Raw genomic sequence first — 23,575 nt, forward strand, 5'->3', positions numbered from 1 at the left:
CATGAGAGATTATACTCACTCCAAAAGAGGGTTTCTGAAATGGGAAAAAGAACAGATTTTGGAGATAGTTGGGAAGTCAAAGCTGTAGTGAAGGAGTGTGAAGACTGAAGGACAAGAATCTGACACTTTGGGAGACAAACACGATGATAAAATAAGATCATGATTTCAGTTTGGGCCGTACTGAGTCTACAGTACTTGTGGTCATGCAAGTAGAAATTTTGAGTAAATTGTTGGTCACACATGACTGCGACTCAAGATAAAATTGAAGGACTTCCTTAAAGTGGAATCTGAATCCATGAAAGAGAAGATAAAGGCTTCTCCACAGAATCCTGGGAGTGCACCAATCCCGGGAGTGTACACCAATTATGCTATTATGCTAAGCGACATAAGTCAGATTGAGAAAGTCAACCCTTAACTTTTTATACTATTGACCACTTCTTAAAATATTCATGTACAACAATACAAGGAGTGCCAAAAAATGTATACAAGTGGACACTGTGGTCAATGTTGCTCAGGCAGTAGTTCACCGTAATCAGAAGTGTCTGGACACTGATGGTAACGATTTTGAGCATCTCTTGTAGTTGCATAAGTCAAATGTGACTTGTATTCATCTTTTATTATTGGTATATACTAAGTATTATAATTTTAATAGTTTTTTCCTTTCTTAAAAATGTGTATACATTTTTTTTTTTGCATTTTTTTGGCACCCTCTGAATGTAAAGAACTATGAACTTTAAACAACAAAGAGCCTGCATGCATAAAAGACAGAGAAAAAGGAAAAGTATTTTTAAAAGTCAGGTCAATGTGTTTTTCAAGAAATTTGGAGGAGAATATTTTAAGAAGTGGTCAATATTATAAAAAGTTAAGGGTTGACTTTCTCAATCTGACTTATGTCACTTAGCATAATACCCTCTAGGTCAGGGGTGTCCAAACTGCGGCCCGCGATCCATTTTCAATTGGCCCCCAGCAAATTCCAAAAATATATTTAGTTTACTTAAATAAACCAGGTGAGGCGATACGTACTTCACCTCGAGTGAGTGGCCCGGCTGTTTGTGTGTTTTACCACATATGGCCCTTGGTGAAAAACGCTGAAAAAAGTTTGGACACCCCTGCTCTACGTCCATCCATGTTGTTGCAAATGTAAGATTTCATTCTTTTTTATGGCCGAGTAATATTCCATTGTACATATGTAGCACATCTTTATGCAATCATCTATTGATGGCCACTTGGGTTGCTTCCATATCTTGGCTATTGTAAATAGTGCTGCAGTGAACATAGGGATGTATACATCTTTTCAAATCAGTGTTTTGGATACAGAGAACAAACTGATGGTTGCCAGAGGGGAGGGGTTAGGTGTAAAAGATGAAGGGATTAAGAAATACAAATTGGTAGTTACAAAATAGTCTCAGGGATGTACAGCATAGAGAATATAGTCAATAATGTTGCAATAACTGTGTACAGTGCCAGGTGGGTACTGGACTAATCAGGGGGATCACTGCATAAATTATATAAATGTCCAACCACTACACTCTATACTTGAAACTAATATAAAACAATATTGAATGTCAACAGTAACTAAAAAAAAAATTTTTTTTAAAAACCAAGGGTTGACAAATAGACTCTAAGAAGTAGATCTTCAGTGAATTCGATGAGACTAAGTGAAACTTTTAACTAGATTAATGCAGTTTAGTTAATGAATGGGAGTAAGGAAGTGAATTCTATTAAAAGTAGATAATTCCTTCAGGAAACCGGATTTAGGAAAGGAGGGGAGCAGGAGTAATAACTAGAGTAGCACAAGGAGTTGATGAAGGTGTTTTTATTAAGATGTGTAATACTTAAATATGTTTTAAAATGTATGGGAAGAAATGATTAGACAAGAAGCAATAGAAAGTTAAGCAGAGTGAGTAATTAATAGTGAAGGCCCTTAAAAGGTAACAACGGATGGGCAAGGTGAAAGGATTAGATCATTTTTTCCTTTGTAAGAAAAAGAGGATGGTTTTGGAATCTGGTGAGTTTATTGGTCTTTGGGTAAGAAGTCAAGTAAATTCTCGTTTACAAGTAGTCTTTTCTATCCAAAGTGGGAGTTGGGGAACTGTAGAGAAGAAAATTGATAGGTAAACATAGGATGTCTTGTCAGAATTGAGAGTTCTTTTGAAATTCAATACTATAATAGAGTGATATCAGTCAGCCTGCTTTGGGGTAGGAACTGAAAGAGATTTGCCCATCAGTGAGGTCCCTCTCTCCCCAGGAGAATGTGATAAACCTCAGAACAGAAAGTAATTGCAATGAGGAAGGATGCATCATAAATATGATGCCATATTTACTGAGAGGGAATTCACAGAGAAGACAGGTGAATGCTTTGGAGTTTCTACACAAGAAAGATGAAAGCATCAGAGCTTTAGGTTGAGGGTTGAGATGTCTGAATTTATAATTCTAAGATAGCATTGTGCAGCATAATAACAAGTGTTTGGGCATGATCATAAAAGTAAAGAGGTAAGGTAGAGAAGAAAAGAAGATCATTGGAAGAAAGATGCGAACCATGGGGAAGCCAGGCTGATAAATATGAATGGCTTGCCTTTTCCATATGGACTGGAATTTACCCGTTGCAATGGGCAAAATGGATGAGTGAGATCTCTCTAACCAAAATTTTCAATGTCTTTGGATAATTAAAAGCAATCCATTACATAGCAATACAGCACATAGCATGCAGCCTATTATATTTTGATTAGACTAAGAGTTAATGAAATTTACAGAAATTAGATTAGGCTCCAAGATAATCAGGTTTAAAATTGCTCACACTCTGGTGTGATTACATACATATGCATAACCATTGTTCTACCACTATTTATCTGTCTGACTGTATATCTCTGACTCAGTTTTTCTCTATAAAGATCTTACTCTTTTACCATGTTTTAATATCTCAAAATAAAGTGACAGTTCTGAAAAACTGAGAAAAAAACACTCTGATCAGGAAAGAGTAAGCCAAAAAATGCCAACTCGTCAGAAACTTTTCGTAAAGCAGAACTTTGCTAATGTCTGTAAAACCAGATTATAATAACATTTGAATGGTTCTAGTCACTGTGGCTTGTGAAAACTGTGAGGTGTAATTACCGACTACCCATGCAGATGGCTATTATCACACAGAAAGAATAGTGCAGACCAATTGGCGTGCTTTCAATTCCCAATTACCACCGCCTTAGTTGATACTCTTATCTATGTCTTTCTGTATCATATTTTTTTCATTTTAAAGTTCTAGTTAATTTTCAAAATGAACAAAAATGCAATTTCTCATAATTAATCAAGAATTATAATTTATTTCATGGATATTCCAAGCCCTTTGTTTCTTTGGTTGTTCCCCACTGTTGCCTGAACACAGACCATGCACATAGCATCATTTTATAAAGAAAGAACAGGAATAAAATTTAAATCAGCAACTTATATTCAAAAAAGCTCAGGTAAGCTGCCTCTAAGATGAAAATTTGGAATTATCTTTGAGGTTAACTTATTTATAGTATTCATATGGTATTATTATTATTATTAATAGGCATTATTCTGATTTCTATAACAAGGGATCTAATTAATAGTGACTTAAACAACATAGAAGTTTGTTTCTCTCTCATGTAGCTGTCCCAGCATAAGCAAGCCAGGGCAGATACATTAGTTTCAAAGCGTTTGGTTTCTTCTATATTTTTGCTTTGCTATTCGAAGGGTTTTGTCTTCTCCTTAAAGTCCAAGATGGCAAGCTTCCAGGTCCAAATTCCAGGCAGCTGGATGGAGGAAGAATAACAAGGGACAAGGGAAGGTGAGGGAATGTCCCTTCATTGTAAGGGCACAACTTAGAAGTGGTACATACCATCTGCTAACATTCTGATGTAAAGACCTTAGTCATAACCACAGGAAGGCTGAGAAAAGCTGTCCTTTTAAACTTTCTTTAATTTTTTAATTAATTATGTCACTTGCCATTTAAAAAGAAAGGATTCTATTACTGTAAGATAGAAGGGAACCGTGAGTACTGGGAAACAACTAGCAGTCTCTTCCTCATCTACAAATCAAACACATAATCATTCAATTGTAAGTATCCCTGCAACAATGCTTCTGATCATTTCCATTTTATTGACTTTTGTCTTTCTTGAGAATTTCAATGGTAAAAAAAAGCCAAAAACATGACTACTACATTTAATTGAGTATAAAATCCATATTTTTAAACACTTTCATTTTCTGAAATCAGAATGTATCTTAGTATCAGTGGCTTAGTACACTCACTAAGAACAAGGGAGCAATGGTGTCACAGTTTTCTCTGTATGTGTATGCGCTAAAGGAAAAGCATCATCCCTGAAAGTCAAAGAATGAGTCTTAGTGGCCTGGATGAAAATACTGGAGAAAACAGTGAAGCACAACCTTAACCCTATAAGCCAAGCTTTTGTTGGGATTGGGTGAGGAAAGGTAGTGTGTCATATGAGTTTGGCAACACTGCCCACATTCCAAATAATTGTGCAGGTATCTTTAGAGTATAGCACCAATGGCCTTTACATCTTTTATAAATTCTTTTAAGCAAAACAATCTATCATTAACATTCTTGACAGCACTCTTGATGGCACAGAGTTCAACACTCAGTGGAATAACAAAGGCATCATCAACGCTGAATCAAAAGGCCATTCAGAAGACTCAGAATCTTAATTTTAAAACTACTTTAACCCATTTATTTATTATGCTTTCCTTTTTATATTTATACAAGAGTGATATATGATTTTTAAAGTCTATGTCTAGTTAAATTTTAACAGAGGTCTCTCCATACGTATAAAATAAAAATTCTATGCAATAAGAAAGTGTCATGTCTTTAATTGGCAACATTATTTTTTCTTTTTTGGTACTATATAAGATATTGGTGCATCTTATATTCAATAGCATCATAGGTTCAATCAAATGTGGTATAAAATATGGTACCCAATATGGTATTCAAATACCCCAATTTATTTTTATAATCTTTACATATGCTCATTACTGAGTAAATAATTTATAATCTGTGATTGTCTATTAATTCTACATTTAGGTTAACTTGAACAACTATGCAGATTTAATTAATGGCACCAGTATGGTTTAATATCTGGAACAGCGGCTTTCACATAGTAAGTGCTCAATAAATATTTGCTGAATAAAAGCACAATGCTAAAACCACCTTTCAGATACATTAACAACTCATACTGAAACATATCAGAAATAATAAGCTTTTTAATATTTTTACCCACTATTCCTGTAAATCTATGACGATTGAAATAGAAGTAAGGGAACAATGAACATGGAAAACAATAGTCCTAGTTGTTTGATTAAAATAATTCTGCCACATGAACAAACTGACATTTACAAGATTTTAAAAATTAACTGTAATATTCTCTACTCAATAATGGAATGTTAGACAGTAGATCATAACACATCTCAGGATACACCTGAATGAAACAAAAGTTATTAATATCAGTTCCTCCACTCCACCCCACCCCCACCCTAACCATCCCAGGATGATTCTACCCTTCTAGCTCTGAGGCCACCATAGTAAATTCCATAAAGGATATTATACACTGGGGGGAGCATCTCGTGAGTTACATAAACATCTAACCACTATGCTAATATAATGAAACTAATATAATATTGGATGTTAACTGTAATTGGAAAAGAAAAATAATTAAAACCCGTAATTGAAAAATTAAATAAGCAAAAGAAGATAAGCAATGATCATTTTTGAGTATGCCACCAACAAAGGAAATTAGTATTGTATAATTAGAAACAAGCAAAATAATATACTGACCTTTAACAATAACACTCCCTATCAGGAGGTCTAATTTTCTTTGATACATTCATACTAATCATACATACTTTGGAATCTTTGAACAGATGACTCTCAGCTCTTTTCCACTGTAATATTTTGTCTCCAATATTCACAGTACTGAATTTCACTAATAATATGGACTGTTAATTAGTTAATGTAGATAGCCAAAATATGGCTGGAAAGTAAAACAAATGATATTTTAATTGATTATTTTCTAATTAAAAATTAACAAAAACAATTTAACTGGTAATTTAATATCTACTTTCATTATAAGCTTGTAAATGAACATATAAAAGGAGCTATATTTATAATTATATAAGCTCAAAATTATGTATTTAAAACACACTAAAACATTTTACATGATTTTACTGTTGAAATAAATGAATTATATTTGGCCAATAGTATGAGTAAAAACTTAGCTGTGGGCATTTTAAGTGCATATGCATGCATATACTCAAGTAAGAAAAAGTAAAAACATTGTGTCTTGTATTTAGATGACAGCAAAACTAATAAAAAGAAAGTTTGAGGTTTGGGTCATAATTATACACTGAGAAATCTTATTGATACCTTCCTATATGCCATTAATTACAGCCAACAGTATAAAAACAGTTGAGAGCCTATCTTTACAAACATTGCTCCAGTGCCCTATAACACCAAGAATGCCCCCAGGATCTCTTCCTATTTCTACTCTTTGCTGAACTTAGAATCTAAGGAGTTATTGTGCTACCTCCATCACTAACTAGTTGTGATTTGAGGAGAAGTTGCTAGCTTTTCCTGCCTTAGTTTTCACTAGTGCAAAATAGTGATTCTAGTTTTAATTGGAATGACTAATAGCAATTTGAATGACATTTTTGTCCAAGCTACTTTCTATTTAAGCAAACTAACAGGCTTTCCTTTTACTATTGTAAGTGGATATACTAAACAGACGTTTCCTCTTCTCTAGAACTTCAATAAATTCAATACATTTATTATGCAACACAAATTTAGCCAGGGTATTAAATGCTTTTTTATGAGTATGCTGTTCATTATAGTTTGGATTTTAAATGCCTCAAGTGCTCTAATTTCTGCCATTATCATAAACTAAATATTTTGATGCTTATCTACATAGGATACTGTATTAGACACTGGACACACAAAGATACAAATATATACAATTTATTTTCAGAAGGGATTTGGAGATTATTAAATAGCATACATCATTTTATAAATAAGGAAAATGAGGCTTCTTGAGGATAAATTCATTAATTCAATTATTCATTCTTTCATTCATTCAACAAATATTTATTGAGATTATATTAAGAGCCACAGATTTTTCTAGGCAAGGAGGATAAAACAGCAAACACACCACTGCCCTCAAAAAGCTTACATTCTATTGACTTCATGTGCACATCATTAGTAGAATAAAGTGTAGATCAGGAAGGAAGAACACAATTGCATTTCAAGTATAGATCATTTTAATTGGCATTGGAAATTCTATTAAACATTTATGGTAATATTTGTCTTCTGTCAGAATTTTGTACAATAAAAAGCTTGTAATGAATGCAGATGTATCCCAAATAATGGCTAATTTTTTCCATAAAACAAAATTACAACGATAATTAGATTTTAAAGAAAATGTGATTTGAATAAAGTGCATAGCTATATACTTTGCACATAAAATCACTCTTATAAGAATCAGGTTTCAGAGATTCACTGAGGAAATATCTTAATTTGTCACAAGAAAAAAAAACGTTAAGTTAAAGTAAAATATCCTGGCAATACTGCCAAAATACTGATGTTTCAGAATTAAGAAAAATAAGTGCTTGCTGAGACCTGTCTGGCCTTTGAAGACAGCCATCCATTTCCCTTTAGAGAACATGAAACCAAGCACAACATGTATTGACAATCAAGTAAAAATGAGACTAGAAATAGTAGAAGCCGGCCATTTTTCAAGGGAGTGGCAAAGTGGAGGAAGGACAAAACCCTCTCATGCATCCTTCATATGGGTCTATAGCTCTGAATTCACTGTGTGTGGTTCAGTTACTCTTTTCCAAACCTACAAGTCTCAAATAAAAATTTCCACTATGTTTCTAAGTTGTAATTCTTTATACGATCATTAGAATGTGCAAAACTCAGCAGTATATTGATATAAAAATTATAAATAATCATTGCTTTGTGTTTGTTGAAAAAACCTATGAATCATTGTTTTGTGTTTGAAGAAAAAACCTATGAGGGCTTACTCATTTTAAGCCCTTATGATAGATTTAAAACTGCCTTAATCACAGGAAAATCATGATGTAAGTTTTAAATTTTACTTAGCCAGCTCTTTTCTGAGTAGTCAAGTAACTTCAATAAAATTCTTTGCTATCTACCTACTCATCCCCACATTGAGAAATTCACACATGTATGAATTTAGAAAACATGTTTAAACTTTTATTTAAAAATTTTTAGTCCCAAATTAAAAGTGTAAAAATGCAAAATTAAAACACTGATGAGTTAAATGTCTATTTAAAATTTTTAAATTAAGCTTAGGTCTCTACAATTGTGATGTGACTGTGAGCTTAAGAGGGTTTCGTTTTGATAAGCTATGATTTAAGAGAGATGCTTTTCAAACCATGTGGTTTCCTAAAACCTCATAAGCATTTGGATATGGAGCAGCAATTAAAGACTGACTGGAAATGAACCCAACTCCAGTTCAAAACTATTCTGTATATTTAGTCACAGTATATCTGAAAAATAACATTTGAAACCAATATATTGTTTTGTATTTTTCCTAAGCATTCTAGTATTAAATCATATTGTGCATTAAGCTGAATTTAGTGGGTGACATACTTACTTGAAGGGGAGAATCAGTGGTAAAAAGATTGCAAAAATCTGACTTTCTAAAAATTACACAGGATGAAACTTCTAGTATACTAGTGATGTTGACATCGATAATGTCTGTAATAAACTATTCGAAAAGAGTAAATTAACTGGTGTTGGCAGCTGTAGTCTAAGTCTTCAAAAAGTTTACTGAAATATGGAATTGATCAACTTGATTGGTAGATTCTCAATGTCCATATCACTGATGCTGCTTCTGCTACTGCGGTTTTGGTAAAGAGGATGGTGAAGCTTGTTCTTTATTGGCATTTAAAAAACTAGTAGGAGAATATCTTATTTACAGCTGTGATTCATAACTTCTTTAATGTACAATGACTTCCATCTGGATTACCTGAATTTCTCTCCCCCTCCCCTACGTGAAGAAATCTAAAAATATACACAATCTGGAAGCTTTCAATTGTCACTGCAGCCATAGAGTAACTACCACCATCTGGGCAATGCTGATTAACATTCAGAGTAAACAACCACTGTACCACTCAATGTTAATGTCCCCCGACTGATAATGTGTTCCTTATTAAACAGTGAGTAGAAGAATCACCTACCAAAAGTGGTATTTTGGGACCCATAATAAGGGGCATGAGTATATAAGTTATAAAAAAATCTACTTTAAAGCACAATGTGAAGCTGGGTGGCTAATTCATATAATTAAAGTTTTGGTAAATAATCTTTGAATCTACTTCATAGATATATCATGATATTGGGAGTTTATTTGCTGATTAAAGTCTTTTACTTCTATTGCATAGATTTACAAATGGGAAATGTAATGCAATCTTGTGCACCTTGTATCTCCTATACAACCTAGTAGAGGGTCTTTTCTAGGGATAGCCATTCAATATATATTCATATATATTCAATCAAATACTCCATTTGAATAGTATATATTTTCCCTTAAGGGGAGAAGAATATCCACGTATTTATTTTAGACTAATTCCACCCACGCCCTTTTTGTTCCCAAGGGAAAGTCCAAAAGGAATTAGGATGACAAAAGGAATTAGTGTTTAGGGCAAGCTCAGAACCCTTTCTATAGTTCATACAATACTGTGTTTTACCTTAAGCTAACAGAGTTGTGCATTTACAAAGATTTAGAAGCTAGTACTGTTTGGTTTCTAACTTTCACAAATTTTCCTCATTACCAGCCAATCTGAGAAACCATTTAGTGTAGGATCACAAAGGGGTGGGGAATTAATATTTTTCTCCACAGCATCAACTGTTAAATGACCAAAAGCAGGTCTTTAAATACTCTCATTCCTTCCATTGTACCCCTTCTCTGAGTCTTTAGCATGTGACTCACTAACACATTTCAGAAGACTTTATCCAATGTCACCACAGAGGACTTCAAGATCACACACACTACGATTATCTTATGCTCAGCAACCATATACATGGGATGCATATACACCTCGTTCACCCCGTTGCTTCTAGTAATAGCTGAGTTTCATACATTCCCAGGAATTTAATACCTACTGAACAAATGGAAAAGGCTGTTGTGGTTATACACAAAATATCTAAGTTCCCAGCACGTGGATAGCACCAATTATGTATCATTCTGCTCCAGGGTCCAAGCAGCAGCATCTCTTCAGGTTCTGCCAAGAGCAGACTGAAGCCTCTCTTGGTTCCTGTTGCCATGATCAGAGAATTAGAAAACCCTGCAGATATTCCATACAAATAATGGTATGTAAAAGCTACACCAAATCTATTCTCACCTCCATTCCCTCACCCTTTGTTTTTAGTGGTGATGGAGGGTCACTCTATGAGCCCTCTTCACCTCCTTCCCAGCTCGCAGGGCTCTTACAGTCAGCTCCCCTGGGTTTAGCGGTCCAGCTCTTGTTGCCCTGGCTACCCTCAACCCGCCAAGACCGGCAGGAGACTAAAACGACAGCAAAGCAAAGGGGAACAAACAAGACCCTGCAGAAGGAATGACAACTTTCCAGCCTGACGCTGAAAATCCTGACACCAGTGTTTGTTTATCTCCCAAAGCAACAAGTGACCCTCACAAGGGGCTCTTGAAACCACGCGGCCCATAAACGTGTCATCTCTCCCGTGAGACTAGCATAACAGGCTGCACAAACCATGGCGCAGGTCGTTAAAACCTCTGCCCTCACGCGTGACCAAAACATACGGTCCCTCCCTCCCTCTTGAAAAAAATCTGTCACCTGAGATTCCTTACCACCTCCAGGTTTCTGACGATCGATATCCTTCTCTATCCCACCCCATTTCTTCCCAAGTTTCCTATGTTGGGGTGTATATGAGAGCGTGTGTGGAAAGGGTTTTCCCTCTTTTCTACTTACTCTATATGTGTCCTGAGCCTTAGCTGTCTCCTAATGGGCAATCAATAGTAATCCCTGCTGTTTTGCCAACTTTGTCATGAAGCCCTAGAAAATCATATACATTAAAGGGCTTTGGAAACTGTCAAGTACTTAACAGGTCGCAGCTGCGGATTACCCGTTCCGGGATTTTTGCTGCTTTCGGAAGCCAAAGCAGCCCCATTTGCAAAGCGATTCTTTGCGTTCAAGCACGGACTGTCCCGCCCGGCCCCTTCCGCGACCCGCGACCCACGGGAAGAGCTAGAGCAGTCGGAGTCCCTCAGGCAAGCGGACCCTGCAGGCAGCGCCGGACTAGCGGTCTCGGCGCCGCCGCCCGCGCTCGCCGTTCCACTCCGGGAGGGAGACGCCAGGCGTGGGAGAGAGCGGCGAGGGGGTGAGGGAGCGAGACGGCGCTGGCGGGCAAAGAGCAGACCGGAGAAGTGGAAGGAGCCGGGCGGATGGAGATGAGACAAAAGCTGAACGGCCCGCGCTCGAAGTCGCCAGCTGCTGAGTGGAAAGAAGGAGCGAGGTAGGCAGGCGCGTTGTCCCAAAGATGCCCCAGCGCCGCGCGGGAGGCGCAGGACACGGGAGCGAGAAGGGGGGCGCGGGGTCCCCGCGGGGCGCGCGCGGTGCCCTTTCCCGGTTACCTGTGCTGCCTCCGCCCTGGCTGCCCCTGTCCGGAGGGAAGATGCCCGAGCACTTCTCCCACTCCACCTGGCCCGCGAAGCACAGCTCGGTAACAATGTGCAGAGCCTTCTGGCACAGGCTGCTCACTCCGTCCTCCTTGTGGAAACTCATCGTTTGGCCTTTTTGCCCTCAGTTGGCCGACTTCTCTCCCCTTTTCGTTACCTCTAGGCTGGCCCCTCTTGCGCCCTAAGCCATATCCCGCCCGCGGGGACTTTGGCCAGAGAGCGCGCTGCTGAGAGGTAGCAACTCTTAGGAGCCCCAAGTTGGCCCCATGGCGGGAGCGGAGGGAGCAGAGGAAAGCGGAGAGGCTGGGGCGGGAACTCGCGCGAGGCGGCGGCGGCGGCGAGGTTTGCGCCAACTCCCGGCCGCGCGAGCGAGCCGAGGCGAGCTGCAAAGAGAGCCCGGGCTTGGAGTGCGGAGGGGAGGGGGGAGACGGAAAGAAGCCAAAGCCCTCGACTCGCAGGAACGCCGCCACCCCCCGCCCCCCGCAAGTTCCCGGCGCGTTTGTGTTTCTGGCAGGTGCCTGGGGGTGGCGCGTCCAATCGCAACCCGGCGCGGGCCCGGACGACCCGCGGCGGACCGCGCAGCTCCAGCCCCCTCCACTGCAGTCAGCTGGGGAGGGGGCTGACACCCGAGGGGGGGGGGGCGGCCCGGCGCCTCGGCTGAGTCCCCCCACTGAGCCCCGGGATGCTCTTCTTGGCATGCAGCGTGGAGGAGAAATCTCGGTTTTCTCTGTACTTTTCTCAGACTCAGTCTCCCTTCACCCCAACCCCCTTGTCCCGTGTCCCTTCAACTTTATTACAGACGCGTGCTCCTCTCTTTGCTCTGTCCACTTCTACTTTTCTGAAAAGTCAATCTGTCTGAAGACACTGAAAAAGTTAAATTAAAAAAAAATAGAGATCCATACTCAAACCAGACGTCCATAGGAGGAAGACAGACGTCCTTGGAAATCATTTTAAAAATGATTTCTAACGATGATGATTTAGATAGACTGTTTAACCCTAGAGGTCTTTTTATTACTAGTAATGAAATTCACTATAAAGTACATTTACTTTCATACAGTTCAGATTTTCTTTATGCATAAATACTGTGAATGGGCAGATTTTAAATTTATTGCCTTTGATTTATTTTTTATTTTTTTAACCTTCTTAGGCGATAAAACAAAATCTGTTATTTGGATTACTAGTCGGGATTCTGTTGATTAATCCATGATTGGCAACTGAGAATGCACAACTTGACTCCCTTTATCCCTTTTACAGGTGGTTTAAATACTGGAAAGATAAGGCATGGGTTTAATGGACAGGAGGGTTAAATTCAAATTCACACACCTCTGCTTAACCTTGAAGACCTTGCTTGCAGATCTTCATTTGTAAAATGAGGGGCTTGAATTCACCTGTTCTTACAAACAGATGCATTGCAAACAGGTGCAAATCATTAAGGGAGCTAAAGCTGCAAAATGTTAGTAAACATGTGCCACAGGTTACAGTAAATGCGTTTACATTCTTTTTAAATTGTTTTCAGGCAGAGTGTGGTGCTGTATTATAACCTGAGGATTGATTTAACCTTTAGTAGATGAGGATTCATTTCTGAAATGAAATATCCTGAACTTGTTAGCATATTTTTACTAGTAGAATAGGTCGGCTTATTTTAAACTGCTTGACAGTTGATGATAAATTACTCTGTAAGGACACGATGGTAAAGCTTGCTATAAATATTAGGCATAGCATCCCAGTAGGTAAGCATTCATTAATTGAAGCATTTTGACCTGATTCATAGGACAATAACTAGGACTATTTTTTATCACGAATTAAGACAAACTAAAATGTGCAAGCTTTATTTGCTTTTGTGTTTCTGCACATCAATTTGGGTGGTTTTTAGGACAGATTGACTAAAGAAATAATTTCACTGTCATTTAAAAAATATTACATATCTACTGTATGTTTGAAGAGACGTAACACACCTTAATAAGGCCCTTTGCAGTGGTCCTTGCCCTCCACGCCTCCATGACCTAGACAGACAGACCCACCTACGTAAAACAACCTGCAATGCAATGCTGTGCTTTCATATTTACTGTATGAACAAACTGTTGCGTGGGAGGGCCAAATGAGTACTTTGTCTTCTTTCTACTTACAAGTGGTAATTGCTTAAGTGGAGTAATGCAGCAGGTCTGTTTAATGACCCTCTTATGTTTGATTTCGGTAAATATTAAGTAAAAACATTCTGAAAATATCCTTCTGGTATTTGTGCCTGGCCTGTTGCTACTCTTACTACTGTTTCTGCAACGATCAGAGTTAATTTCACGTGTATATTGATTTGTATGAATTCATTTGTCGGAAATATTTTTGCTTTCATCTAAAATTAATACCATAATGATGTTTTTTGTGCTTTAGACCGTCTCACAGCTCATTAGCAGGTGAATCAAACCAGTTTTTCTTCTCACTTATTAACAGCTCTGGTAGCAGTTTTGGGAAAAGTAGAAACTATAGTCAATGTAATTTTTTCGATGTTGACGGGTAAGATGACAAGAATTCCAATCCACAATCTTCAAAAAACAATTTTGCCATCTATTTCAACTAACAAGAGCCTAACAAGAAAACCACACAATACAGATTTGCATATACTTCCCCACCCACACTCTGAAGGAGTTTCTAAAATAGTAAAAGAGGGGAGAGCAGGTTTGACATATCTACTGCGCACCATATGCTGTGCAAAGTGCTATACTATGAGACATTGATAGTCAACAAATACAGGCCTTAAGGGTCACCTTCGCAGCTTGCTTCTGAGTGACCTCTGCACTAAGTAGAGGAAGAACTGGTTTGGAGGTGAAGACCTGAGATAGTTCCTGTGTTAGCTCAGCTAGCCTCTGGAGTGGTAATTTTCATTGAATGTTCAACACTCATTTCTCCATTTGCTCAGTGCTCTTCCAATTCTTTCTTTCTCCCCTTCCCATGGCCCTTTCAAAATTTGGAGCGGAAAGAGTTATCTCCTTTGATAGAAATCTCCTTAAAGGAAGGGGAATTTGGGAATCATTACAAATTCAACTATTACTTGACCTCCAAGACAGGAACTAAGAGGGTGGGGGGTAAATGAGGACATCTCAGAACATCTGAGCTTTACCCTAATGAAGATCAGTGACAAATATTAAATTATAACTTAAAAAATCCCTACCTTCCATTTCTGTGTTCTACAGCTACTGTGTTTTCCCCAAAATAAGACCAGGTCTTATATCAATTTTTGTTCCAAAAGACGCATTAGGGTTTATGTTCAGGGCATGTCATCTTGAAAAATCATGCATGCTAAGGCTTATTTTCCAATTAGGTCTTATTTTCGGGGAAACACAGTAGCTCAGATTCATAAGAGCCCAATTGTAATTCTAACTTCTTGTACATACTTCCTATATTTCTTGATTCAGAGAATGGCATCACCACTCCCAACTGGTGATGATGATGACCAGACTTCTAGTTTGCATGAGTGGGTATTGCTATTGAGAAGTACAGTTCTATTCTGACTCCAGATCCTTTTAATCAACCTGATTCATCACTCTGAAGGTTTGGTGCTCTCTCTTTCCATTGTGTTCACTTTGTTCATTTATCCTGATAGGTACTCAGTGAGTCTTTCAAACAGACTAAGTTTTGAGTTCTTCAGTTTTGAGAAATTCTGTTGATTTATTACTTCAATAATTCTCTGCCTATTTGTGTGTGTGTGTGTGTGTGTGTGTGTGTGTGTGTGTGTGTCTGTCCGTGTGTGTGTAGTCCCCTCACCAGAACTCATTTATTTCTGGATTTTCGAGTGCAAGTTTTCATTTTTCTTCTATTTCCATCTCTACCACTCCCTATTCTTTGTACTCTAATTTTGGGGAGATTTCCTTGACTTTCCCTTTTGAATCTTCTATTAAGTTACTACAATTTCAGCTATTAGCTATTATAGTTTTAAGATATGCATACTTTTTTGTTTACTGATTTTTTTATTTTATGGATACACGGTCTGTACTTATTTCTCTAACCATATTAATAATGTACTTTTAACTCTCCCCTCTCTGATTCTGTCTTGTGTCTTTTTTCTGATTAACTTCCTTTTTAATTTTTTTTGTTTAGTTGTTGTTCTTCATGTTGTAGAATTATCTCAGGGGTCTGCTGATATAAATGACTAAATATAAGTGCTCTCCATTTATATTTCAGAGCACTACAATATGGAGCTGACATCCCAAGTGCATTAGTAAGGCTTATAACCAAAGGGCTTAACTGAGGGGTAAGTCAGGGTATTTTGAATTGGAGCACCCCCACATATTAGAAGGTAATATCTAATCTTTCATTAGGGATGTGGGGGTAATAATTAAAATCGGCTTTTACTTAACCCTCCATTTTCAAACTGGGGCTTCATTATTCCCTCTTGTAATTTTGATGTCTTGGATTGAAGCCTTTCTGGTTTAATATCTTCAAGCTAAAAACTTTTATTTGCGAGTCTGGGGAAGGGTAATCACCTGACCAAAGAGTTATGTGGGTGGCAACTTGAGCCTAAAGATACCTTAAGAAGTGCACCAATTCCCCTATTTTAGCCTCTCACCCTCCCCCCACCCCCATCTTCTACAGAATCAGTACAAGTTACCTCCATTTCTTTTTTTCTTTTTTTTTTTTCCTGAGGTTCTGTGAGGTGAAGCTGTCACTTCTTATTGCTGTCTCCCTCTAGAGGTTTAAGCGCCCTCTGCTCAGCAAGGCCGTTTCTGCTCCTTCACCTGCTTCTATCTTATAAACCTACTGACATCTTTTGGCCTTTTGTCATCATCTCCTGGGTCCTCTCCTATTCCTTTTGCCTTTTTATTGGTCTGTTGTCATTTCAGAAGGGACAGGAACACAAGCATGTCTCCAATCCATCGTACATAACTGTTTAAAAGGCAATTCTGATTGCATCATTCCCAGTGCCTTCCCATTGAGATTTAGATACATCAAATACGTTGAAAGTGGCTTGTAAAAGCCCTGCTCTACCTGGCGTCTGCCTATTTTCTTTGTTCTTTTCTAAATTCTTTGACTGTGCTTTCTTTTCATTCTCCATTTCTCTTTTGTAGCACATGTAATTTAAGTCAAATAACTAATTTGATAATAAACTCTGGTAAGTGGAGAACCTTTCTTTCTTATCACTGCTCTTTTCCATGTGTCTTGCACTGTGTCAGCAGTAATAGTCACTCAATAAATATTTGCTGAATGAATAATATGTGTCACTTTTCAACCTTGTCTTTTTTCTTCTAGTTGTCAGCAATAAAAGCCTTTACTTGCTTGTTTCAGAAATAGTAGGATATGGTAGAAACTGGTAGAAACTGTTCTATTCCTAGGGAAATTGGGAAAAGATGGGTTAGAAGGAAGAGTGTGTGATAGTAGTGGAATATGTCCTTCAAGAAGGCAGAAGATGGTCATTTGTATCTTAGGAACAGATATTAACTTTTGAGCACTTGCTTTGTGTCAGGTCTGTTATATATTTTATGCATATGATTTAATAATGATAATTTATATTTACTATATAAAACTAAGTACTTTGCAAGCTAATTGTTATAGTAACTCAGATATTAACTCATTTAGAACAGTGACAGGCATGGTTCTAAGCTTTTTACGTATATTAACCCACTTAATTCTCACAATGGACTTGTGATACAGGTACTATTATTTTCTCATTTTACAGGTTGGAAAACTGAGCTACAGAGGGCTGCAGTAGTCTTTCTTAGGCCATATAGCCATGGGTAGTAGAGCCTGGATTTGGACTAAGGCCTTATTTGTAGAATTTAGGTTCTTAAGTATTGCGGTGTGCTGTTGCTTCTCTTCTAACCTCATGAGGTGCTCGTACAGTAGGGAGAACAAGATTAAAAGGCTCTTCAGCCAGGCAGCTATAATTGATAAAAGCATATGATGATAAAAGCATGCCCTTTACCTACTTCCCCATTTACATTATCAACCAATCCCTGTCCCCACTAGTTATGCCTCTTAAAAACTTTGCATGCATCTTGTTATATTCTTCTCCTCTCTCATATAATTAAAGCAGCATATGGATAGATGTGTGTATGAATAAATCGGTGTTGATCTGTCTTGTCTGTTTCCCAAAAAGGTGCAGTTCTTACCCAACTGAAATCCTTCCAGTTCAACTAGGTACCTTTAATTAGTTATTTTAAATGGCCATAAATTTTTCAGTGTGATGATACGCCATAATTTATCCAACTGTTTCTCTACTCATGGGAATTCACTTCATTTTTATTACTCACCACTATGGATCCCTCTGTCATTTAGTAGCACAAGTTGTACTAGTGCATAGTGCATTTTGTAGTAAACCTTGTAATATTTATTTACATACTTATAATTTCATTTATATGATCTAGATTTCCAAGGAAGAGAACTCTACTATATGAAATCACATTCAATTTGTGTTTCCATCAGAAATATGTAACAATATCATTTTCTTTGCATCCCCTGCTTACAAAAACGATGTTCCTACTTTTAAATTCTTGCCATTATTTTGAGTACATTTTTCAAAGACTGCACTAAAAAATCATGAATGATATGGTCATATTTAGACATATTTGTAAATTTTTCTCTATATAATGTGTATGTATATAAATGAAGTTTTAAAAAGTTTAAATCATTTATTTTTAATAATAAAACAAGGAATATGGGGTAGCCATTACTTATCTTTTAAATTGGTGATCTCAAACCTTATCATGCATCAGAATTACCTGGAGCGCTTGTAAAAATATAAATTTTGGGCCCAACTTCCAGAGTTTCTAATTCAATAGGTCAGAAGTAGGGTCTGAGAATTTGCATTTCTGACAGTTTCCCAGGTGACAATGCTGCTGGTCCAGGGACCACACTTGAGAACCAATGTTCCACAAGGCCTCTTTAAAACCAAAAAGTATTCCTAAGAATTTACATCAGAAGTAAGTTCCCCAACATTCATACCTGATCAATTCAAATAACCAATCTAAAATGAAAAATTGAGTGTGTTAGTCAAGTTAGGTAGGAAACCTCTGGTCTAAGTTCCATCGTTTTGGAGCTGTGTGATATATAACTGACTCAAATTCTGTGAACCTAGTTTTTCTTTTCTAATGTAAGAATAATATTGTGTTTTACTTTCAGAGGATTGCCCTGAGGCTCAAAAGAGGCCATGAATATGGAAATGCTCAAAAAAACGTATCAAACACTATGCAAATACAAATCATCACCACCAAGCTTTGGATTAGGATTATTTGATATGTAAACCCATTACAATTCATTCTTTTTTTTAATGAATTTTTCATTAGTTTCAGGTTTACAAAGCAATGAATAGTTAGACATTTAAACCCCTCATAAAGTGATAACCCACCCCCAAGCTACTACCCCTCTGACATCTTATACAGCTGTTATAATACCATCGACTATCTTCCCTATGTTGTACTCCACATCCCGTGACTATATATACCTATATATTTAGTTATAGTTGACATTTATTATTATTCTACTTCAGCTCTTCAGGTATATAGCACGTTGGTCAGGCATCTACACAGTCTATGACGTGATCCCCCTGATAAGTCCGTGCCCGTTTGGCACCGTACATGATCTTTACAACATTGTTGATTATATTCCCCATACTAGATCAATTTATTGCTCTCTCTTCTCCTTCTGGTACCCCTATAATGTGAATGTTGATATGCTTGATATTGTCCTGGAGGCCCCTTAAACTCTCCTCAATTTTTTGGATTCTTTTTTCTTTTTGCTGTTCTGGCTGTGTGTTTTCTGCTACATTATCTTCTACATCACTAGTTGGATCCTCTGCTTCATCTGATCTACTGTTGATTCCCTGTAACATATTCTTTGTTTCCATTATTGTATCCTTTATTTCTGACTGGTTCTTTTTCATGGTTTCCATCTCCATTTTTATGAGATCATTGAGCATTTTTATAACCAGTGTTTGGAACTCTGCATCTGATAGATTGCTTATCTCCGTTTCACTTAGTTCTTTTTCTGGAGCTTTGTTCTGTTCTTTCATTTGGGACATGTTTCTTTGTCTCCCCATTTTGGCTGCCTCCGTGTTTGTTCTATGTATTAGGTAGGGCTGCTATGTCTTCTGGTCTTAGCAGAGTAGCCTTATGTAGTAGACACCTACTATATAAGGTGTGCTGTGGGGTTCAGTGGCTTCAGTAGCTCACTCTTTCTGGTCACCTGAGCCATGTGCTCCAAGTGCGTCTCTTGTGTGAGTTGTGTGTGCCCTCCTCTTCTAATTGGTCCTTGGTTGGTAATTGCACATCAGTGTGAGGGACTGACCCTTGGGCTCACTGGTTGTGAGAACTGGCCTTGACTACAGTGGAAGGGTTGTTGTGCAGAGGCTGACCCTACATAGCAGGATCTGCCGCAGCAGGACTCTGGTGCCTGCCCAATCTGCCCCGTGGATGTGTCATATTTGGAGATGGCTAGGTGATGCTCCAGCTCATTTTGAAGCTGTCCAATGGGGGCGCCAGCCCCAGGATCACCTTTGAGGGGATCTGCTGTAGGTCTACTTCAGCTATAGCCCGTGCCCCACCTGGGGGCACCTGGCAGGAGCCAAGAAGAAATCCACAGATGTCTGCCACCTGTGCTGTGCTTGGAAGTGCCTTTGAGAGGCAAAGCCGCGAACCAAGGCTGGCTGCCACTAATGCCAGCTTAGAGCTGCTCAAGCTAGATGCTGCTTGTCTGGGTTCCACGAACCTTTGAGAGACCCTAGGAAAGTGCAGCTTGAGCCAAAGCAAGAGGCCACAGAAAGCAGCCTGGGTGTGCCCAAAAGTTGGGCAGTGCCAGGTCTTAAATCGCCAGGGCCGGGCAAATGAACAGCAGAGACTCAGAAATGGCAGTCACCTGTGTTAGCGCGATGGGAAGGAGGAGAGCTCAACAAAGAAATAATGGCCTTCACGAGCTCTTCTGTTCAGGAGAAGGCCACCTCTCCAGCCCCCATCCCAAGCCAGACAACTCAATACCCCATCATTTATCCCTGCCACCTTTCCAGCTGCTGCCCCAGTGCTGGAGCTCAGAACAAGTGATTCCATTGGTGGGTAAGTCCACACACTGTCACTTTGAGAGGAGCACCTGGCAGTGCAGCCGTACTGTCTCACTCATTACACAATCTCCACTGGTTTTCACAACCAAAAATTATGGGGACTTCTTTCCCCAGCACTGGAACCCTGGGCTGAGGTGGTGCTGGGATCTCTCACTCCTTTAGGAGATGGGGGGACTCCCATAGCCGAAATAGCCCTCCCGGTCTTTAATGGTCACACATAGTTGTGGAACAAGCCCACATCCCGTGCTGTGTCTCTGCCCTTCCTATCAGTCAGGAGGTGGCTTCTATACATCTGTAGTTGAAAGGCTTCAGTTCAGCTTGATTTTAGGCAATTCTAAATAATGGTTGTTTTGTAGATTAGTTGTAATTTCGATGTGGTTGTGAGAAAAGGTAAGCACAGCATTTACCTATGGTGCCATCTTGGTTGTCTTTCTTGCAGTTTCTTTTGTGCATTTAAAATTAAAGAGGGAACATAAGGAAGATTACATGGAGGTGGGGGAAAGCAAGGTGGGGCTTTTACAGTTCATTCTTATTACTCTGTGCCAAGGCTTCACTCAAACTGACATCTCATTTTTAAGTAAAACAGTTGAGACTCACACAGTCTTTGAAAAGTAACTGTATACCTTTCTCAAGAGGAGAATGATGAATAACCTCACACAGCACACAATTAACCTTTCTAAAATTCTTCTTGAGACAATGTTCTCTGATTTCTACTCATTGGGGAGGTTCTAGCCCCTCTTTGGAAAAATGTATTTTTAAAATTGATGTATGATTAACATACAATATCCTATTTCAAATATACATCATATTTATATACATTACAAAGTTATCCCCATGGTAAGTCTAGTTACCATCTGTCACCATACAAAGTTATTGCAGTATTATTGACTATATTCCCTGTACTGTGCATTACATCCCCATAACTTATTTTACACCTGGAAATTTGCACCTCTTGCTTTTTTATCTGTTTACAATCTGTCTTCCCATACTACAGTACAAACTCTGACTTTTTCACCCACTACATCTCCAGAACTGAGAACAATGATGGGCACAGAGTAGGAATAAAACAACTATTTAGCTTTTTAGTTACTAAATGAAACTGTTTAATATCTTGTAGGAAGGTTTTATCTGGGTCTGACAAATTTGAAATAGGAGCTTAGATGTGCTATGCCAATTTTTAAATACCCCAAAATTTAAACAATTACTGGTTTATTTTGGAAAGTTTCAGGGAAGATGGATGCATTGATCAAATGCTTTGTAAACCACTGTGATTACAATTTATTCATTCATTGAACAAATATTCATACAATTTATACATGAGAAAATATACAGTACGTAAATTTCTGCAACTTTTAAATTCCAAGTTCTGTTCTTGCAAGAAAACTAGCCTAGAACCAATCTCCTAATATCAAGTATACTTTTCCCATCAGAAGAGACAATTAAGTTGTGTTCTACTCTTGAGAGCAGAAGTAAGTTAAATGGTATAAGTTCCAGGAAGTCAGCTTTGGCTTAATATGATAAACGACTGTCTGAAAATGATTACTATTCTCACAATATTTCCATTTTAATTTATGAATAAGTTTTCTGCAGAAGCATTTGTAATCTTGGCTCCAAACATTAATGAGTAAGTACTAGGACATAGAATGTGCCTCTAAAATAAGGAGTATGTTTTTTTTCTGAGTAGTTGTTTTTTTAGGATTACCACTAGTTTTCATAATGCTACATTAACAAAAAATATTTTGGTGATTGCTTTTTCTGGAATTGACCTCAAAGTCAATTCAGATGCTATCAAGAAAACCAGAGAACTTCAGGATAACAGCATTTAAAACAAAACAAAACAAAAAAGTTAAATCATAATAGTGTAATTTGATTAAATATTTTATTTATCAATCTTGAATACTGGCTGCTAAGTCTTGACTGTAAGAACAAATAGATATTCGTACAAAAAAAATTCATGATAAAAACATTCCACAAAGTAGGAATAGAACTGGACTTCCTCATCCTGATAAGGGGCATCTATGAAAAACCCCACTAACATCATACATAATGGTGAAAGACTGAAAGCTTTCCTCTTGAGAACAGGAAATGATAAGGATCCCCACTCTTGCAATTTCTATTCAACATTGTACTGGAAGTTCTAGCTGGGGAAATTAGGCAAGAAAATGAAACAAAAGATACCCATATTGGAAAGGAAGAAGTAAAATAATCTTTGCAGAGGACATAATTTTGAAAATTCTAAGGAATCCATATCAAAACAGTTACAGCTAAAATACAAGTTCAGCAAGATTGCAGTTTACAAGACCAATATTTAAAATCTGTATTACTGTACACTAGCAATGAACAATCCAAAAAGAAATTAAGTAAACAGTTTCATTTTTAACAGCAAAAAAAGAGTAAAATACTTAAGAATAAAGTTAATGAAGAAAGTGCAAGACTAGAAAAGTACAAAACATTGCTGAATTTAAAGACCTTAATTAATGAAGTGTCCCGAGTTCATTATAAAAAAATAATAATCTGCAGATACAATGCCATTCATATAAAAACCCCAGCTGCTTTTTTTGCAGAAATTGATGGAATGATCCTAAAATTCATATGGAAGTGTAAGGCACTCAGAATAACCAAAATAATCTTGGAAAAGAAGAAGAAAGTTGGAAGACACACACTTCCCATTTTTAAACTTACTACAAACCTCTACAGTAATTCAGACAGAGGTACTGGTATAAGGCTAGACATACAGATCAATGGAATAAAATTCAGAGTGCAGAAATAAAACTTTACATTTACGGACAATTGATGTTTTTAAGTGATTTCATTTTTCGTTATGTACTTTGTATTAGTTTCAGGTGTGCAAAACAAGATAATG

The 23,575-nt window shown here is 37.8% G+C and overlaps 2 protein-coding genes across 2 annotated transcripts in view; one reads left to right on the forward strand and one right to left on the reverse strand.

Annotated features, from left to right (window-relative positions):
* The window catches only part of SYT10 (synaptotagmin 10), a 63,512-nt gene extending 51,359 nt beyond the window's left edge, over positions 1–12,153 (reverse strand). Inside the window, exon 1 of the mRNA XM_019736536.3 lies at positions 11,631–12,153. Coding sequence (XP_019592095.1) covers positions 11,631–11,781 — 151 coding nt within the window. The 5' untranslated portion in view covers positions 11,782–12,153. The remainder of the gene's footprint in view (positions 1–11,630) is intronic.
* The window catches only part of ALG10 (ALG10 alpha-1,2-glucosyltransferase), a 285,651-nt gene continuing 273,382 nt past the window's right edge, over positions 11,307–23,575 (forward strand). Inside the window, exon 1 of the mRNA XM_074325841.2 lies at positions 11,307–11,512. The gene's annotated coding sequence lies outside the window, so the exon portion shown is untranslated. The remainder of the gene's footprint in view (positions 11,513–23,575) is intronic.

This window comes from Rhinolophus sinicus, chromosome 1, assembly GCF_057876585.1.
Source record: "Rhinolophus sinicus isolate RSI-liver-muscle chromosome 1, RSI-T2T, whole genome shotgun sequence".
NCBI classification, from domain to species: Eukaryota; Metazoa; Chordata; class Mammalia; order Chiroptera; family Rhinolophidae; genus Rhinolophus; species Rhinolophus sinicus.